Source organism: Numenius arquata, chromosome 5 (genome assembly GCF_964106895.1).
Source record: "Numenius arquata chromosome 5, bNumArq3.hap1.1, whole genome shotgun sequence".
Lineage (NCBI taxonomy): Eukaryota > Metazoa > Chordata > Aves > Charadriiformes > Scolopacidae > Numenius > Numenius arquata.
The window spans coordinates 58,675,742-58,695,701 of NC_133580.1; the positions used below are offsets into that span (position 1 = coordinate 58,675,742).

General features: G+C 38.3%; 1 protein-coding gene across 1 annotated transcript in view; it reads left to right on the forward strand.

Annotated features, from left to right (window-relative positions):
- The window catches only part of EVC2 (EvC ciliary complex subunit 2), a 77,878-nt gene that overhangs the window by 39,272 nt on the left and 18,646 nt on the right, over positions 1 to 19,960 (forward strand). The window contains exons 11-16 of the mRNA XM_074147630.1: positions 1,191 to 1,430; positions 4,075 to 4,250; positions 10,445 to 10,604; positions 11,868 to 12,329; positions 15,487 to 15,687; positions 16,859 to 16,981. Coding sequence (XP_074003731.1) covers positions 1,191 to 1,430; positions 4,075 to 4,250; positions 10,445 to 10,604; positions 11,868 to 12,329; positions 15,487 to 15,687; positions 16,859 to 16,981 — 1,362 coding nt within the window. The remainder of the gene's footprint in view (positions 1 to 1,190; positions 1,431 to 4,074; positions 4,251 to 10,444; positions 10,605 to 11,867; positions 12,330 to 15,486; positions 15,688 to 16,858; positions 16,982 to 19,960) is intronic.

The window sequence follows — 19,960 nt, forward strand, 5'->3', positions numbered from 1 at the left end:
TGCTCTCAGAAAAATGGCTTTTCTTTGCACAAAATACATTGGTATTGGTTCAGTCTGGTTTATGCTGGAAATCCTGAATGGTGGGAATCAAACAAAGAATTAAGGCCGATCCAATAATTGTCCTCATCCATTTATCATATACTAACATCTTGCTCTTCACTTTCCTGTCTGTGAAAGGAGCTGGTTTGGTACTTGCCGAGGATCCTGGTCCATGGACATGCCTGAGTGCTAGGGCTGGCCCTCACTCGTGCTCCTGGCAGCGGGTGTACTGACGTCCAGGAGACAGCAGTGAAAAACAGCCTCCTCCCCTTCCCACCCAAAACACAGAACATATATTCCCTGTCTTTTTGATTTATTATTTGCTGTCTGCAGTCTGTCTCTTGGGAATGAGGGGTGAGGTGTGGGGGCCTCAGTGCAGAGAACAGTTCTCTCCAGATAAATAGCATGAAATTTAGAACAAGACCAACATAACTACTGTTAGGTAGCTCTGCTGGCATAAGAAGCGTTCTTTGCTCTGTGGGAGATGTATGTTTTGATTCCATAATGAGCTTATGCCTTCTGAGATTAAGACTATGAATATGTAAATGTTACTGGAGAACTATGAGAAAGTATTTCTTGCAAAGCAGCTTTCAAATTAATGACTGTTTAATTCTGCTCCATTGTTGTAATTCTAAAATGATGCTCTTGGGTTAATTTGTAGAAACCAATACATGAAATAGGTCACCAATAATAAGAAATTTTAGAGATTTGTAGGTGAATAGTTTTTTTTCTAATTTATATTGTTTTTAAATGTATGCTTGTTGTTGTTTCATTGTTCTGACTTATGTGAACCTATTAAGTTTTAATAGGATTTCAGGATTGATGAAACCTAAGAAATGTAGTCTTTGTGTTGAATTTCATGCCATTTTGTATAATTTATCTTAAATAAGGCTTTTAAATTCTAAAAAGACTTCATTATGCCTTGGAAGTGTTATCTGGATTAGAGATTGACAGCTGTAGAATCCCTGTCATTCCAAACAGACAAAAACCATGGAAAGCGTACACTGATTTAGTATTGGCCTTCATTCAAACCTGAAATGATAGTAATCAGAGTATGCGTAGAATATGTATGAGCTAGTGGCACTGATACTTTAAAATATGTTGAATACTGAAAATCACATCAGATTTATTTATTTCTCTCTTGTCTGCAGCCTGCTGTAGAATACAGAAGTCTTCTTGACAGACTTCACAGACTGGAGCAGGACTGCCTGAAGAGGTTCCTTCTGGTAAAGCAGGAAGAATATTTTGCAAAGGCTTATAGACAGCTGGCTGTTACCCAGAGAAAGGAGCTCCATAATATCTTTTTTACACAGATATCAAATGCTACTTTCAAGGGAGAACTGAAGTTGGAAGCAGCTAAAACTTTAGTGGAAGATTACTCTAAAATACAGGTAATAGGATGATAACTCCATTCCTAACCTAAGGACAGAATACCAACCAACAGTAACTTTTGAGAAATGTTTCAGGAAGTATGTTTCAGGATAAGTGTTACCACTTTTATAACTAGTTTTCTTAGGAATAATTTTAAAAAGTGTAATGCCATCATTATGCATATCTAGACATCTACACAACTGTATATTGATGCATATGCATAGCCTTTTTCTACAACAGTGAGTTAGATGTATTTGTCACAACATTATGTGCTTCATGCTGACTTTTCTTTTCAAGGGGTATATTTCCAAAGCACCCAAGTGCTTAAAGCTTTTTACTACTCAGGGAAAATAAGACTAGTAGTTCATCTGTATCATGCAGAAGAAAGAAGTTTGAAAACATGTCAACACCATGCAGTGGGAAATTGTGTAATATAAATCCCCAGTTTTGCCGTGAATATTTTGATAAATCTGCACGTCTTGTGGCTGTGCTTAGCTCCTGGAAGGTTTTTTGGTGCAGCTCTGCCCCTAAGCCCTTCCCTGCAGGATGGTCTGAGAGCAGATTGGTGCTTATGCAGCAAACTTTTGGTTCTAGGTCTACCCTCGCTGGTTTTAATGGGGCCCTCAGCGTAGAATCATAGAATCATTTAGGTTGGAAAAGACCCTTAAGATTCTTGACTCCAACCGTTAACCTAACACTGCCAAATTCACCACTAAACCATGTCCCTAAGCAACACGTCTACCTGTCTTTTAAATACCCCATGGTGACTCAACCACTTTCCTGGGCAGCCTGCTCCAGTGCTTGACAACCTTTTTGGTAAAGAAATTTTTCTGAATATCCAATCTAAACCTGTCCTGGTGCAACTTGAGGCCATTTCCTCTTGTCCTATCACTTTTTACTTGGGAGAAGAGACCGACCTCCACCTCGCTACAACCTCCTTTCAGGTAGTGGTAGAGAGGGATAAGGCCTCCCCTCAGCTTCCTTTTCTCCAGACTAAACAACCCCAGTTCCCTCAGCCACTCCTCATAAGACTTGTTCTACAGACCCCTCACCAGCTTCATTGCCTTTGGACACGCTCCAGCATCTCAGTGTCTTTCTTGTCGTGAGAGGCCCAAAACTGGACACAGTATTCGAGGTGTGGTCTCACCAGCGCCGAGGACAGGGGCACAATCACTTCCCCAGTCCTCCTTACCACACTATTTCTGCCTGATACAGGCCAGGATTCCACGGCATGGTACAGAAATGCCAGAGTGCCATTTTCAAAAGTAATTTCAGCCCAAATAGGAGACTTAGGCAACAAAGAGAGCAGTTAAGTATCTGAATCTATTTCATGACTAGCATTTCTAAAACAGATCAGATATTGTCTAATGAATGATAAGTACCTTTGGAGGTCTGTCTGTATAGGCATTTTCACAACTCCTTAGGCATCAAATGCTTTTCTATGCTTCAGAAGATGTACTGAGCCCCACAATCAGAATACGTAGATTATTGAAATTGTGGTGTGTCTGAAGTGGTATGGTTTGTACTTTGAGAGGTTGAGTATCTCTAGCTTACACAGTCAGGGATGCTGATAAAGATGTTCAGGACTTTAGTTTTGGTTTCAGTTACGTTTTAAGCCTCTTGCAACAGAATAGCTTGCGTTGTTTCCTCAAGGTTTGGGTATTTTTTACTCCATTTGTGTTGAAAGTTAGTGTTCTAGATTACAAAAATTTTGGAAATTGTTCTTCTGGCTGGTTCTTGAAGATGAATGTGATTACTGTGGTCCTAGAGGTTGAGGGCCTGGGGGTTAAAAAGCAGCATCTGGAAAGCAGGAGTCAAATAATGCCTGCTCCAAAATCTAGATACACTATCAGATCTCGGTACAGAAAAGATAGTGAAAGAAGTTTAGACATGGGTCACCTAAGTATCAGACCTTGTTTTGGGTGTCTGATGCTATCAGAATGTCTGCTATAGAGCATTGTGTGCCCACCTCCAGTCTCTACCAGACCCATTTTTAGGTAGCTAAACCCTTCCAGTTCCCCACTGTTGGAAGCAGAGCTTCTGAGCAAGCCGGTGTGCAGTGGGCTTGACTTTCTCCACGCTGTACAGGACAGGTCCATGACTACTCGTTGGCTTTGGAGTCAATTTAGACACCTTTGAAAATATTATCCTTTATTTATTTAGTCATACAATACATTGTAAAGGAAAAAGGAAGGGGAAAGAAAAAAAAGAAAGAAGGACTTGATGCCACTTACTGCTGCTAGTGAACCCATGCTGTCTTCAGGTCCCAGTTCGAGAAGACCTTTCAGCCTATGCATAGCTTCAAGGAGGAACAGTTCAACTAACACTGACAGGGTTACATGTGTATTTAATTGTGGTTACCTGATCAAATGACCTGTTAACTCAGGGCTCGCCTGAGGTCCAATGACTATTCAGGAGAGTACACACAATATTGAGCTATTCAGGCCAATAGCTCAGCATATTATTTATTTTGTTTTGTTGAAATAACAGTAACAATTTGACATGATCATTAGAGTTAAGTTGATGTAAGCTTATTGGTTTTCACTTGTAAGAACTTTTTAACTTTGCCCTGTTAATGAACAAATCTGTTCTGAAACCCATAGGTGTTAGCTGAAATTAACGTTACATCTAATTAAATATATTTGTTCACATTCTTTCCTGTAGGGAGAAATTGAAGAGCTAATGGATTTTTTGCAAGCTAGCAAGAAATACCATTTGAATAGAAGATTTGCTTACAGAAAGTATCTTATAAGTAAGATACACTTGAGGAATTCTCAAGCTTCTGCTCTGATAAATGCAGCAGCAACCCAGATATCAAGTCTTATTAATAAGATGGAAAGGTAAATATCTCAACTGTTTTTTGGCAGCCTATGTTATCTCAATGACAATAGAATAGTCTTCAAATGTATTTTTATCTGTTACCTAACAGGAAAAGTTCCTAAAAAGGTTGTCTTTTAAGTTAATTGTGAGAAAATATTTTGCAACCAATGGCTTTGTTACTTGCTATCCCAGCTGACGTGAAGGTGACACTTAGTTGTCTGTGTCCACTTTGTACAGCACAGAGATGAATTGCTGGGAACATGTATAGTACCTGTTTGTAATTCTGATTTCAGTGGGAACCAGACTCATGTAAGAGTCTCCATGTCTTCATACATCCATTATTCATGTAAATAGTCCTCAATCATGTGAAAAGACCATTGCAACATGTACCAGTTAAGACCATTTGTCTGGGTTCTTTACGCATGAATACCTGCATTTAACAGGAAAGAACAATTTTCATTCACCTGTGATTGAATGTGTTTGAGGAACTGGATGTACAGTCTCAAGCTGGAATGCATGAATATTTTCTAAAGAAAGTTGACAAAGTTTATAAATAAAGTAACTGGGGAGGGTCTTGACTAGCAACAGTTGCAGACAATATATAAAAAGTAAAGTTCAGGTGAAATAAAAAGTAGACCTGAAAATGGACTGCTGTAATACATTAATTTAATTTATTTGGGATATCATACTGGATCCGGGCTGATTCAAGTGCTCCATGTGAGGGTAGTCATGGTGGAGAGACAGAAATGGTGACTTACCAGAGACAGTTAATTAAAATTACATGTCAGAGAGACTTCTTGCTGTTACCCAGAGGACTGTGGCGTATCTTAGTTTGGCATGCAGAGGAAGTGGTGAGGAGTGTGCCACTGTTGTAGAATACATCAGTGGGTGGGAAAACAACCCAGTACTGCTGCTGTTCATTCTGTGCGTGCAGCTCTAGTGGTATATTTTAGACATCTATATTGGTGTCAGTTACTGGCATCATGTGGAGCATGTATTAATAGAACAAGTATAAAGTAGGTAATGCAGTACCTGCCTTTTGGCATCAACAGCAAGAGACAGCACTGTAGAAAGATATCAGTCTTTACATTGTGGTTTTTCTTTCATGATGTTGACTTAAGTTAAAAGTAATTTAATATTAGGAAACAGGAGAACTGTTAAAAACTACTAAAGATTGTTTCTGTTGACACAATAAAGACATTTACCTGATATTTGTAACCTTTCCTTGCCTTTTTTTTTTTTTTTTTTTTTTTAAGTTTTCCTCTGTGCTGCCTCATTGGAATTGCACCCTAAGTTTAGTCTCAAGATTTGTAAATCAGAGGGAGGTTCTTCCAGTATGCTCACACTGCTTGGCCTATTTTGCTAACATCTGCAGCTGTGTGGTTCAAAGACAAAAATAAATCTCCTGGTATAGGAAATACAGTTCAGACACATTTTTCACAGAGAGTTCCTTTTCCTCAGTTCATGCCTCTCTTCGCAATCAGATTATAAGAAATGTTCTGTGATATTTTCCCAGATTTTGTGGTTAGGTAAAAAGCCTTCACGAGAAACTCTCACCTCTATGACCGCTGCATCTGTGGCTCAAATCATTGCAATGAGCAACTGGGACTTCTCAAGCTGGAAAAATAGATTCCACACGTTGTTTAATGCCTGTTATTGCACCTGACAGTCATGAAACAGATCGACTACAAAAAAGAGACGAAACATGTAGTATTAGTAGTCCAATACTTCGAGGATCTAGATATATTTCAGTACAAACCCAGAGAAGGTTATAATCTGTGCTAGGTGGGCTTGAATTTCAGTTTTTAATTATATAGTGTTTGGGGGAATATTTACAAATTGGAGTATTAAAATTTGAACAGCAAGAGAAGTCTGGTCCAATGAGCTGGTACTTTAAATTTGTATCCATAATATCCTCTTATTTTTCACTCTGGTATCGAATCTGCTTGTCTAAATATAGATACAGGTCTCTCTTAATCTATTGTGTCCAGCTTTAGTGTGCCTTAAAATTACTGTTATAAATGGAATTTTAAAATGCAGAGCTGTTTATATGGAGAATAGAAACTGAGAGAAGATGTAGATTAGATATACCACAGACAGCAGATTCGGGAATACATAAACGAGCAGATATATGATGAGAGGTTTTTTTTAAAAACAGAGCTTAATAGGATGTTTAAAATTTATCAGATAGCAAGGCAATTTCAAATTAACGTGAAAAAGATTCTGTGTGGCCAGAAATAAAGTTTATAAAAAGCAAAATAAAATAAACCCAATTCTAGGGAGGGTTGTGAACATTTTAAATGAAATAGAGCAGCCAGTTTTCAAGCTGGGCTTTCTAAAGACAGTATTTAAGTTGTCCTGTTTGTCAAGACTGGCTGTGGGTACTCAGTGCCTTTTGGAAATGAAGTCCATGGACTGCAGTGCCAAAAGGCAGGAAAGCAAGTTTTAAAATATAATCCATAACGATAGATTTCAGGGATGTCTAGCTGGGCTTTTTGTGTTTTCTCTTAAAGAATAAATGGGCAGGAGGATGACACTTGAGGCAGTATTTATTCCGGGTTGTTCCAGCTACCCACAGAGTCACGAGGTTCTTGACATTTTTGAACTGCAGCAGCTGTAACTTGTTGCATTGTTCTTTTATAGAATCATGGAATGGTTAGAGCTGGAAGGGACCTTAAAGATCATCCAGTTCCACCCCCCCTGCCATGGGCAGGGACACCTCCCACTAGACCAGGTTGCTCAAAGCCCCATCCAGCCTGGCATTAAACACTTCTAGAGATTTGCCAGAGCTTGCTTGTTCAAAAGAAGTTTCTTTCATTCTTTGGTCCCTTAAAAACTGAAGCCAGTTCTGCTGACTCTCTAGGTATGAACAACTCAAGCTCCTTCATAAATTTCTCCCAAAATTTTAATTTTTGTAAGACCTCAACATTTCTTGTGAACTATGTTTTTTAAAGGAGGCAATTGATTATCTTTGACATAAAAGTTCAAAGCAAAACATCTCATGTTGGTCTCTTACTTATTCTGCTAAATAATCTCAATTTATTGTTATAAACCTTGTTATAAGCAAACTAGTTTTCCGATGTGTGTCCTGCTGGACCCTTCAGCAAGTTGGTATTCGAAAGTGAATGCCTCCAGCAGTAATGAATTAGTATAAAGTTTTCTAATAATCTCTTAAGTCCTTTTCTGCTTGTAGCACTTTGCTATGTAGAGCATTTATTACTCTGAATTATTTACCTAAATCCTGATCTGGGTACTGGCAAGATGCCAGTTCAGCAGGTGAAATCCTGAAGTAGCGGAAGCAGAGTAATGTGGGCCCCATCTTCAGGTTCTTTCTGTATCGTGTTGTGATTCAGCCTCCATGCATGGCCAGGCTGGTACAACTTTTCTGCTTCATATCTATCTCCATTATGTTTTAGTGACACTCCTGTACCTTCTCCAGCTTTCATTAAACAATCTTCCTTTGCTGGGGTCCAGTTTCACTTGGATGGTTCTCCATAGCATCAAATATAAACTACTATTTATTTTTAGTGCCATCACTTCACATTTTCTCCTCATTTTGTTGGCTTTTGTTTAGTAAGGTGAAATCAAGGAATGCCTCTGATTGACCTGTGGTACTGCTGCTGTTGGCCGCCCACTTCATCTCTGTTCCTTCCATTGGTGCTCACTGCATTTGGGAGGATCTCCCTGTAAACATCCTTGTTGTTACTGTAGTGTTCTCCTTCATTAAAGTTCTCCTTGTTCAAAGACATTAAACGTGTGCCTGCACATTTCTTCAGTGATTAGGTGTCTGGTATGCTGAGACCAAGCAGTTTATCATACAGTCTGTATTGCCTCATTATCTTTCTCTTCTCCTTTTCTTTTGTGTTTCAGTTCAGAGCCCTTTGGTAAGAGGACATCTTTTAATTCTAATACTGTAATTGGTTTTATACTGTATTTATACGAAACCAGAAATGAAGGTCTTTTGCCAGGATTGAACCTTCTAGGAATTACTGTAATACTATTTAATGTAAGTTGCCACATAAACTCCCGTAGCTTTCTGTGTTGGTAGGCTTTTTGCTCATTATTTTTGTTATCAGGGATTTCTAAATAAGTAGGTTCCAAATAAATAAGTAGATCAGATTTGCCACACTGCATCACCTTCAGTGTGAGCTGTGGTCATATTTGATCTCTAAATAAAACCACATAAAACTGAAATAATGTAAGCTCTTTCTTTTTTTTTTTTTTTTTAAATGTTTTTTTCATCCTAAGAATAGGTAGGTATGTATTATCTTCCAGTCATTCTGTGTTGCATAGATTTTCCTATATCTTTCATTTTCTGTGTGGTTCCAGCACGTCTATCTTTTTCTATTGCAGCCCGTTTTCACTTCTCTGGACAGGGATTTTAATTGGATGCAGCAAGCCTGGGTTTATTTCCTCGGTACAAGACAGGATGAAGGTGTTAAAAATAATATCTTGGTTATTGTCGTGCCTCACTTCCTCACTGTAATAAATTTACCTTTTATTCACTAATCTTGTGCCTTGGGTTTGATCAAAATGGGGGGCAAGTTACCAAATACGGGTAGGGCATTGGTGATGGTTTGGTTTTTTGACATAACACTGAAATTTAACATTGGTTGCTTTCAAGGCAAAAATGACTTGGCAAAAAGATCCAAGAACAATGCTGGTGTGTCGCTCTCAAGTTACTGAGAGGTATTTTAATCCTCTTTGCAGAAGAGTAAAGAAATACAATAGATAGACATTGGAAAAGCTCTGCAAAAGGAGGCACACTCTGGTTGACATAACTGTGTGATAAAGTAGATCTGAGTTTCTCTCCAGTGCATTCATTATTTAGGGCATAATGTTTTGTGACTTGCTCAGATACTTGTGGATGCTCGAGCAGTAGATGGAGAGGTGTGAATTGTGGAATCTGGCCACTGCAGTTACGATGCAGTGACTGCAAATAAGTTAATACATTGGTCTTCTGTTTTATTTCTTTTAGCTTTTATTTTGAGGATTTTATTTGGAATTAAGCTGATACAGTATCAACAAATCCTAATAAACCAGAATGAGACTCTCCTTTCTGGAGAAGGGCTTGCAATGTTTAGCTGCTACTCAAGTGTATGAAGGTAACATGTTGGAACAGGGACTTGGAAGCCCTGGATTCAGCTGAATCCAGGCTCTGTGTGTAGTGTTAATGTCTTCTGAAAATGAGGATTTGAAGAATAAACCAGAAAGTGTTTGGACAACATCCAGGTTCAGGTCAGGAATTGGTACTTTCTACTCAAAGTTCCACGTTGACCTTTTCAATCCCACATTTTGGAAGTCCACTGTGTTTAATATTAGAAATTATAACTCACTAATGTCCAACAGCCTGGTCTGAACTAAGGTGTTCTTTTATTCTTCTGTTGTCTGAGAAAGTTTTGTGGAATTTCTGGTGTTAATATAATAGCAGGTAATTTTTGAAATTCAATTTGAGTTTGTGGAGAGGGAGGTTTTTCTGACTGTTGCAGGCATGAATGGGATCTTGCTTACTCTTTGGAATTAACTACTGTAGCAACTGGAGGTAGACTGTAGTCTCAAACTTCCCTTTGAAAGCACTGTGTGCTTAAGACTGAGAATTTGCTCTGTTGGATTATAGTATTTCACTATTAATTTGAAATCTTTATAATTTTTCTGGTGATGTAAATGTAATAAGAAATCAGAATAGAAATCTTTTCATGGCTATGTGTATTTAAAATAATTGTGTATTTAAAATAATTTAAAATAATTTTTAGTTGTTTTACTTGATTAGATTACATCCTTTAAAGAGAAAATTGTTTCTAATGAGGAGAAGGAGCTATAAAAGACATCTAGAATTGCATTCCAGGGGCCTTAAATGAAAAATGTAAATATTATGAATAATATATAAGGTTTAAAATGTCTCATTTGAATATTGCTTACATTACTAACTGATATGTAATTGGTTTTGCATTTGCATTCCCTTCCTTCCTTCTTCCCATTCCTTCTTCATGCTGCTTCGCTTTACCTTCACAAACTGCCTTAATTCTACACTCATCTCTGAGATTATCTTTCTGTTCTCCATTTGCTTGTTTGATCCCCCCAGGTATCACTGCTAAAGAAACAAAGATCATTCTGTGTGTCTACTTTGTTGAGCCTTATTATGGTACTAATTGCCTCAAATATACTTTTGCTCTTAAGAATTTTGGATAACAGGCTTGAAACACTGTTATTACAGAGCAGGCCATCTACCTGAAAGCCATTTGGGAGTGCTGCTGGACCGAGCTGAGGCTGAAATTAATTCTGTTAAACAGAAATTCGATCATGATTTAAAACAAGAAAAGCAAAAGCTTTGCCAGAAACTCATTACCAAGCGAAGGCGGGAAGTGCTACAAAAGGTAATTATTTTCAGTATATTTATTTTCACAGGGCTTATCATGAATTAAAAATGGAGTGAATTGAAAAATAAAGTGTATTTCTTAGTACAGGGGTCAACGTCTCCAGGAGCATGGGTGTAAAGAAGTGTCTGTTGTTTTTAGCTGTATATTGCCATGTGCTGTATTAATTATGCAGTAATTAATTTCTGTTCTTTTAGAAAAATGTGCCAGAAAGTAATATAACTGGAGAAACTTGTGAAGCTCCTCCACTTAGTCTAACCTGTCCAAGAGGGTTGTGACAAGCCTCTGTAACGTGCAGACAGGCAAAGGCCGGCTGAGGTTCTGGAGGGAGATGGAACAGACCGGTGACAGTCATGGTTTTCTATGGGTTTCCTCGATACGTGTGACTTAATGACTTCTACAGCACAGTTAAAATTCAGCTACAAAACAAAGCTATTTAAAAAGTGTTGTACCTTTGGCTGCTTGTGGTAGGACTTATGTCACCTTTAAACCTCAGCCATCTAAAAATCCAGGCTAAGTCCAAAAGCTCCAAATCATCTCACGATGAAAGATGACTTGCAGGTGATCTGAGATAAATGGAAGGGAGTTCTTATCCAAAGGTCACTGTCTTTCTCTGCCTAAAGGATGTAGAAAAAAACCATATTGGATTAGGTGATATTTCTTTAGATGACCAAAGTTAGGTGAGATTAATTTTACATTTTGTGGGATACATGTTTCGGTGTTTTCTGCTCTTTAACAGATATCAGTGGGAGTTTATTTCTTTTCAGTATAGGTAGCTTTGGTTTAGCTTTCCAATGAAATTGCTGCATGATGTAAGATGGGGAAAATAAAATGGAAAAAAACCCACGACCTTTTTTTCCCTCTCACTTTTTTTTTCTTCTTTTTTGTCCTTGGTATTTGATCCAGATTCACTTCTGGAACGCTGCCAGATCATTGCAGTTCAGCCAGTTGGGATTGTGTCAAAACACAGTATCACGCATTTGTTTAGGTATTAGCTTTTCTATCCAGCAACAATCTAAATTATCCCAGGCCTGTGTTAGCCCTTCTATCTAACAATAATCTGAATTGTCACAGGCCTGCTAAATACACATGAAGCCAGCATGTTGAGGGCTAGGTAAGTCTCTGGACACTGAAAAGCAGTTTTGAAAACACTGAAAAATAAAAGGATGAAATTTTGTGTTGCTGTGAAATACACCTCTAAAGAGCTAGAATTTGAGATGTTCCTTCTCTTAACCTTGTTCCTCCTTTTGGCAAATGAATCAGCAGAAAGAGCATCGGAAGGAGCAGCTATCACTTGGAGACCCTTTCAAAACTTCTAAGGAGATCACTCACTACCTGAGCCAGTGGAAAAATCTTCTGAGAGATCACACCATTGAATTTGAAGAACTTACTGAAAAGCTTGACGATGAGGCCAGTGAAGAGCTGAAAGAGCTTCTATTTAGTCTAACAGAGAAAACTGTTGAAGAGCTTAAACGTGTTCAGTATGGAGTATTTGTGCAAGAACTGGTGAAGCTCAGTGTGCCAAAGATGTTCCTGCTGGAAGCTGTGGAGGAGCATAAAAAAGAGATGGTTAAACACGAACAGCTTGAAAGGGAAGAGCGTGACAAGAGCACGGCAGCTGAAGAGCTGCTTCAGCTCACCAGGCAGAATCTCAGCCAAGAACTGGAAACGAGCATTTTGGAACAAAAAAAATTAAGGAGCTGGGAACAATCAGTATTCATGCAAGTATCCCTCTGCACCCTTTTCTTAGTTATTATTGCAAATAGAGATGAACTAGGAGTTTCCACACCTGTCCGGGTATAATTCCTAATGATTGATTCTGTCAGGTACTTAAGAATTGACTTTTTTGAGCCAGCACTCCTAGTCCTGCAGCGGGAATCCAGGGAAACAGCGGTTTTGAAACCAAAAACATGGAGTGATATTTTTATGCTTCCACTTACGCTGTATCAGGTTTCACTTGCACTTCTTTCATTATTATTCTCAGTCTGTTCTCAGAGGTCGGACACTTTGGAAATGTCATTTAGTATGTCAGGCCTAATTAGAATCATAGAATCATAGCATGGTTAGAGTTGGAAGGGACCTTAAAGATTATCAAGTTCCAACCCCCCTGCCGTGAGCAGGGACACCTCCCAGTAGAGCAGGTTGCTCAAAGCCCCATCCAGCCTGGCCTTGAATGCTTCCCCATCCAATTAGCGCCACATCCAATTTCAATATATTCCTTCCAACCACAAGTCAAGCCTTACTTGTCGGGTTTGTTTTAAGCTCAGACCCAGTATTTCCACACGTTCCATAAATACACAGCGTGATAGCCTACCTCGCCAGCTTGTGGGCTCCACACATAAGACTTGGCCAATCTGGCCTGCTGACAGTGCCCCTGGCGCCAAGCCCCAAGCCAGAGAGGCATCATGGCGTGGGCCATGTTGCAGAGAGGTTTGCTGGCCCTGGTTGCACCTTATGGCCATCGCTGCCTGCTACGACATGACTCTGGATGAGGAGGTGAGAAGATAGGTGGTGGCCTTGCCACCATTCGGAGACCTTGCACAGGGAGAGACCACGGCTGCAGCCAAGAGTGGTCATGCATGGTGCTTCTCAGACCAGGCAGCAAGGTCCCTGAGAGATTTGCACCATTCATTAGCATTTCTTCTTAGCTTTCAATTACATTTATGACTAGTTGTTTTAATACCTGAATATTTACAGTACATTTCCTATACAATGTTTATTTAATAATAAACACTGTTAGCGACCTGGGAACATGAAAAAATAGTCTGCTGTCAAAATCACAACTGTAGGGGAAGCAACTGGAACAGGGAAACCTGTATTAGTCTGCCCCTGGAGCAAATGGTACCAAGCATAAGAGGTTGAACAGAGGTGCGGGGCGGAGGGGGGAAGGAAAAAGAAACCCCAAAACAACCCCAAAAAGACATGAGTAAAGGTTTCTCCTTCATACCTCTTTAAAGCAAAACAGATTTGCATGGGCAGTTTTGCCCAGACAGCATCTGTATAAGTATGCCTGCTGCACAGAGTAAAACCATATAACAGGAATATAAAAAGAAACCTTGCCCGTTACATTTGCTTTGTTAAAAAAAAATCCATTTGTGTCTTGTTTTGGTTCTAATTTCAAGGGCTTTGTATTTTATTCAGCATTTTAAATACTTTTCTGTAAGCCATTTCAATGTATTTTCTAGCGTGTCTTACTATCTCTTACTCGCATTGCTGAAAACAGACCTGCAGGGGCAGGGAAGTAGATTGTATGACCCAACACGTCTTTCCTGTTTCTAACTTACAATTCCATGATAATTGTGTTCCAGCCTGCAGTGTCACCTGTTGTATGTGTTAGATGATATCTTTATTTACAGCAACAGTGAGATGTTTGGCTTTTTTCAGTAAAATACTGGAAAATATATACAAAAACTGCAGCATTTGCACAACTGTCCTATCAAAAGCCCCGTAAAATCTGTCACTGTCTTTATGTTCAGTTCACTGCCTGTCAATTCTGATATTTCAATGACAGATGCCAGCTCTCATGTTTATGTTCTCATCTGCTATCTAGTTTTCACAAAGAATTATTTTGAATGATAGCTTTTCATTTTTGTTGCTTATCAAAGAGACCGTGAGTTAGTCCAAAATATTTATGAAGATCGTTTCTGCTTAAAGTCCTTTTTAAACATAAACGTGACAAAACTGTGACTGTATTGTGTTCTATATCTCTATGGTTCTGTATATATGGATATATAGTATGGATTTTCTTCTAAAATTCGAAGGCAATATGAAAAACGTTTAAGCATATTGTAAATGCTTGCTTGGAGTAATATTGCCTTAAAGTAAGTAATTTTTTGAAGATAAAAACTTTATGCATTAAAAATGTTTTCATTTAGGATTTAGCTCTATTTTGCTGAATCAGTAAACAGAAATAAGGACTTCTAAACTCAGAAATATTTTAGTGAAATGATGAGGTGGTATAGGCCTGTGATATACTAAATAAAAGCATCACATATAGTATATTTTTAAAAGAAAACTACTTGTTAAAAAATACGCTGTTCATGCTTTAAATACAAATAGATTTTTGGGGAAATAGAGAAAATTTCCAAACAAGAAATTATGCTATTTTTTTATTAAACACTCTTAAGAAAATATTTCAGTTACAAGATAAGAAGATGACTGTAGTCTAAGTTTAGTCACAACTGGAAGAAGAATTTCGGCTTTAGCATACTTTGTTTTTAAGTCAACTTCAGCTTGACCCGAGGATCAGTTCCCCAGATGTCTATGTTGAGAACCTTCCTTCTGCAAAATGGGAACTCTGAGTGATTCAAATTACTGCTAAAATGTATTCCGTGTTGTTCAGACTGCTAAAAGCTTTTTTTTACAGAGAACAGCTGGAACCCTTGTGACTTGGTGATGGCAGGAATGACATATAGGAGTTTATAACAGAGAGAGACTTTTTTATTTTAGTTTTTTCCCCTCTCAGTAGCTGTGACTGCTAAGTGCTGGCAAACAGCACAGGGAGGCTTTACAGGAAGCTTTTATCTTGATTTCAGCCCTAAGTTCAGGGGGTTTATTGTCTGAAGAGGTGGAAGGATTGTGTGCATAGGGAATGTGCTGGGAGTTATTTATTTATTTATTAAATATTCAAAAACTGTTTCTCCTTGAAAATGAGGTTTTACAGTCCAGGAAGTTCTGTATGCAGAATTTAAAGTATCCTCGAGGATATTCTGAACCTGCTGAGTAGCTCAGTGCTGTGTGTGGAATCATTAACTGATATATGAGTAAGACAAAACAGGATGATCATTGTCATGTGAAGCATTTGTGTGCTGTTGCTTACATTTTATGCAACGTTGCCTATATCAGTGAACAGCAAATGGCTTTTGTTTTTTTTAACAGGCAGCTTCTAAGTTTACCCCTGTCGCTGTCAGAAGAGGAATTGCTTAGAATGAGGCAAGAGCTGCACTGCTGCTTCTCTCAGGTAGACAGCAGCTTGGCTTGGCCCAAGATAAGAGCCAGAACCTTGCTTCAGGCTTTCGAGATGGAGCAGAGGGATGCAGAGATGCTGAAAGTCGATCAGAATTTAGCAATGACCAATAAACAGGTGGGAATGATGTGGGATCAGTGTGGGGATGTGCAAGAGGTTCATGGGTGTATCTGCAGGTTGTTGGCCTCGGCTGCAAATATGGGTCTGTAGCTTCTTCATAGGTGCGACAGTGGTGCACACTTCTCCTACATTCCCTTGTCCATTTAGGAAGGTGAAGTTCCTGAACTACCTGCTTTTTCTTGGCAAGAACTTGGGCTTGATTTCTGTTTCGTTCTTTTCAAAAGAGTTGGGTGTATACAGAGGGTGGGGTTTGGTTTGGGGTTTTTTTTCCAAATCTAAATATGTAGAAGATGAGGCATACTCAGACATATTCCCAACAAGAAGTCTGTCTGTCTATCAAATCTAGCACTTTTTAAAAAAAAAATTGAGGGATGTTTAATTCCTTCAGTAAAAAGTAAAACCTGTGGAGTCGTAAATTATTTTCAGTTCTTAAATAGGAGGGGGAAAAAAAGTGTTTCCTGTACAAATTGTATCTGATACCATCATAAAAAAGAGGACTTTCCCTTGCTTTGCTTTGGTTCAGCTGTGTTTTCTAAATGTGTAAATTAACTTGGGTTAATTGTACTAGGAATTAGCCTAGTTCAAAACCTTAATAATTTCTAAAGTAGGGAAATGACTTTGCAAAGCCTTATAGTTGAACAGATGTTATCATTTCCCCAAGAGTACACTATACTTAGTTGATATTCTTGTAAAGAAATATAAAGGTCAAGAATAATTTGATTACATGGAACGGTGCCCCTTAATACTATCATGGTTCATTTGTGATTCATATACTGTGTCTTGAAAACAATGTAGTTCTTAAATTAATATTCTTTGTTCATTTTTAACCATGCCGCAGAGACAACGTATCAGTTAAAATCTTCTCTTATTATCTCTGCTAAAACTTGTTTAAAATCAAATTTATGTGCTAGCTGCTTTCATAGAAAGGATGAATATATAATTCTACTTGAAAGAAATAAAAAAGGAAATTTCCAACTTTGTCTGAAAGGAATCTTCTGAATCAATAGGCAGTACCTTCATTTCAGAAAATTTTTTTCTCAGTGTAAGCCATCCTTGCCAGGTGTTTCATTAATTGGTGGATCTGCCAATAATAGCAAGTAATAATCTTAATGTTAGCATCTTTATATATCTCTCACAAATAAAACATTTTGTGTTCATCTTCTTACAGCAGCATTCTAAAATGAAAGCACCAGGATCCAGGAATAGAAATAAGATAGATATTCTGAAGAAATCTTTACAGGACAAAATACTCATTTATGAAGACTCAGTGAAAGATGAAAATTTGAATAAGGTAAATGCAAACTTTTTCTGTACTGAGGTCAAACCTTGATCTTTAGTAATTAAAAAATGACAGTTTTCTATCAATGTGAATGAGACCCAGATAAAAAAAGGTATAAGGTGTAGTGGCATGATGCATCTCTCTAGTCTTGCCTGCTTTTATCAAGATATTGTATTTCAAGCTTAATAGTTTTTGCTATGTTTTAATTTTTGCACCTTAGTTATAGAACTGATTTCATGTCTTGCGCTTTTTTCTTCTGGTGGTTCTGGGGCTTGGCGTATGCATGGTTGCAAGACTCCCCTAGATCCTGTGGTTTTCTTAGTAAGGCTTTCAAAACTTGGAAGGTGCTTCACTGCATACTTCAGTTGGGCAAGGTTTAGTTCTTGGACCTCTCTTAATGCTACTGAAAACCCAGAAATGGGTTCTTAAATCCAAAGACTTCTTGGGTAGGGGCTGAGTTTATTTGTATAGAGCTTATTGAAAGGACCCTGATTCTGGTGGGTATCATTTAGAAGGCTCACAGCCCCAGTCTAAAGTTAATCCTTAAGGAATGAGTGGGGCCAGGTATTTTGGAGGCTTTTTCCTTCTCTGCCAGCAGATGTTCCATGAGGTCTTGTTTGTGTTCTTTAACAGTTCTCTCCTCCTCGTTCCCACTTGTAAAATATGGGTAATATCACTTTTGTATATCAGAGGAACATTACAATGATAACTGTGTTAGATATAGGTGGTGCACAGCTATAAGGACTATGCAGAGCAAGCAGGAATCATTGGTAGTTAAAATTTGTAGATAAAAAATAATTTCACAAATGATTGCAATGTCAATTTTAGTACCAATTTGGACAAAAATCTGTTTTTTACACCTCTTTCCTGTGCTTTTTATACTTGCATCCTGAGGAATGAAAAACACTGGGTCAGCATTTTCATTGAGAAATAAATTCTTTTATACAAGAGCAACACATTGCCAGTGTTGGTTGCAGATGATAAAGGCAGTCTTTGAAAGTGAGAGCAGGCGCGTGTCAAAAATGCAACAAGTGGGCAAGTGTGTTCTGGCATTCTTTAATAATTTTATAACTCTGGTCCAAGAATACCCTAATCCTTTAATGGACGCATTTAAACTTTTGACTTCAATACTTAATGCCCTGACCTCCAAAATTTAGATTTTATTTTTTTTTTTTTGGTACTGTTACTTGAAAGTACAACGGAGTACGGGCTAAACTGTTATGTTACAAGAAGTACCAAATGCTTGTTTGGTACGAATATTGCCTTATATTTTTGTGAGACTATTGTTTTAAAATTGGAAAGGTAGCTTCTCTAAGCCTCATTGTTTCAGTTTTATACGCACCATCTGGCATACCTGTTGTTGTTCTAATTGTATGGCTGCACATTAGTTATAAAAAGCTAAATGCTTTGGGCTTTTCCCGATAAGGAAGCTAAACTATTGTTAAGGAAAATCGTCAGTTCACATGTTGTTAGGACACAGAAGTGTAAGCAACAAATCTTATGTTGATCACAGAAGTAGAGTTTCTTTCTTTTGGCTGTTGCAATCTGTTACCCCCTTCCTCATTTAGAATCTTACACTTCTAAATTTTGCGTTAATGTGAACACTTTTATCATCTCACTCAAAATGAACCATCTGAAGCTATGCAGCCAATTCGAGGCAGGGAAAAGGGACGATGGAGCAACGCAGCTCTGCTGCATTTCTTCTGCCTTCACTGCTGCAGACTTCACATGGTATGGAGGGTTCTGTCTCGCTACATATGGCTGTAAAATGGTTCATGCTCATGAAAGGAGCAGCGGGGTGCGTTTTGGAATACCGTAAAATAGGCAGGACAGAGAAGAACAACTACCAGCTCATAGACAGGAGGCAGTGAGCTGGGAGGCCACAGCAAGAAAGTTTGAAGCCTGGTCTTGGAGCACTTGAGAGTATTATTGACCTCGCTATGAAAATCTTCAAAAGCAGACTGTACCTACTTCTTTTGCGTTTCATAGCTGTTCTGAGCTGTCGTGTGTGAGGAAGTAGGTGTTCCTTTGTGAAATAGCAGTTACCTATCTCAAAAGAAACACAGTGGTGAAAATACTGACATTCTTTAGCCAATTTTGCCTGCTGGGCTTAAAAAACCCAAAAATAATGCTTCCATGAGAAATGCCTTTGGGGTTGCAGATAATCAATTACATTTTCAGATTATTCCCTTTATTTGCAATATTTAGGACCATGCCAACACTTGTTAGCAGCTGGTCTGAACTAAATATGGGATTTGGAAGTCAGTGCTTTCAAGCAATCATAGTGCATTTACGTAGGGTTAGCAATTTTTCATGTAGTTTGGATGTTTCAGGTGGAATCATCAGCAAATGTTCAGACTTATGGGAGTGGATACATCATAACTGAAATGGTTTGACACTCTAATAATATGTCAAACAGTATTTTTGTCAAATAATATGTCAAACAATGTCAAGCAGTATTTTACAGTCCTTTTTTTGGTATGATAAAAGGCTTCAAAAATGGCCAGAGGATATTAGTTTATAACTAGTTTATAATTTAGTTTGTGATCGATATTTGTTCCAGCTTCTACTGAAATCACCTTCTGCATCACACTGAAGTCAGGTCTACTTGCAAGCTTGATTTTGACAAACATATTTCTGTTTGCAGGGCTGTGTTTTCAGAGCTGACAAAGAGGCAGAAAGAAACTTAGGTGGCTGGGGATAGATAGAAGTACCAGTTGAGTAATGCAATATTTTGTTTGGTTAAAAGAACTTAATTTACCATATAATGTTGAATATATGCTGAATTATAAAGCTGAACATCATTCCTGTGGAATCATAGAATAGTTTGGGTTGGAAGGGACCTTTAAAGATCATCTGCTCCAACGCCTTCATGCTGCAATGAGCAGGGACATCTTCAACTAGATCGGGTTGCTCAAAGCCCCGACCAACCCGACCTTGATGGGGGGCATCTACCACCTCTGGGCAGCCTGTTCCAGTGTTTCACCACCC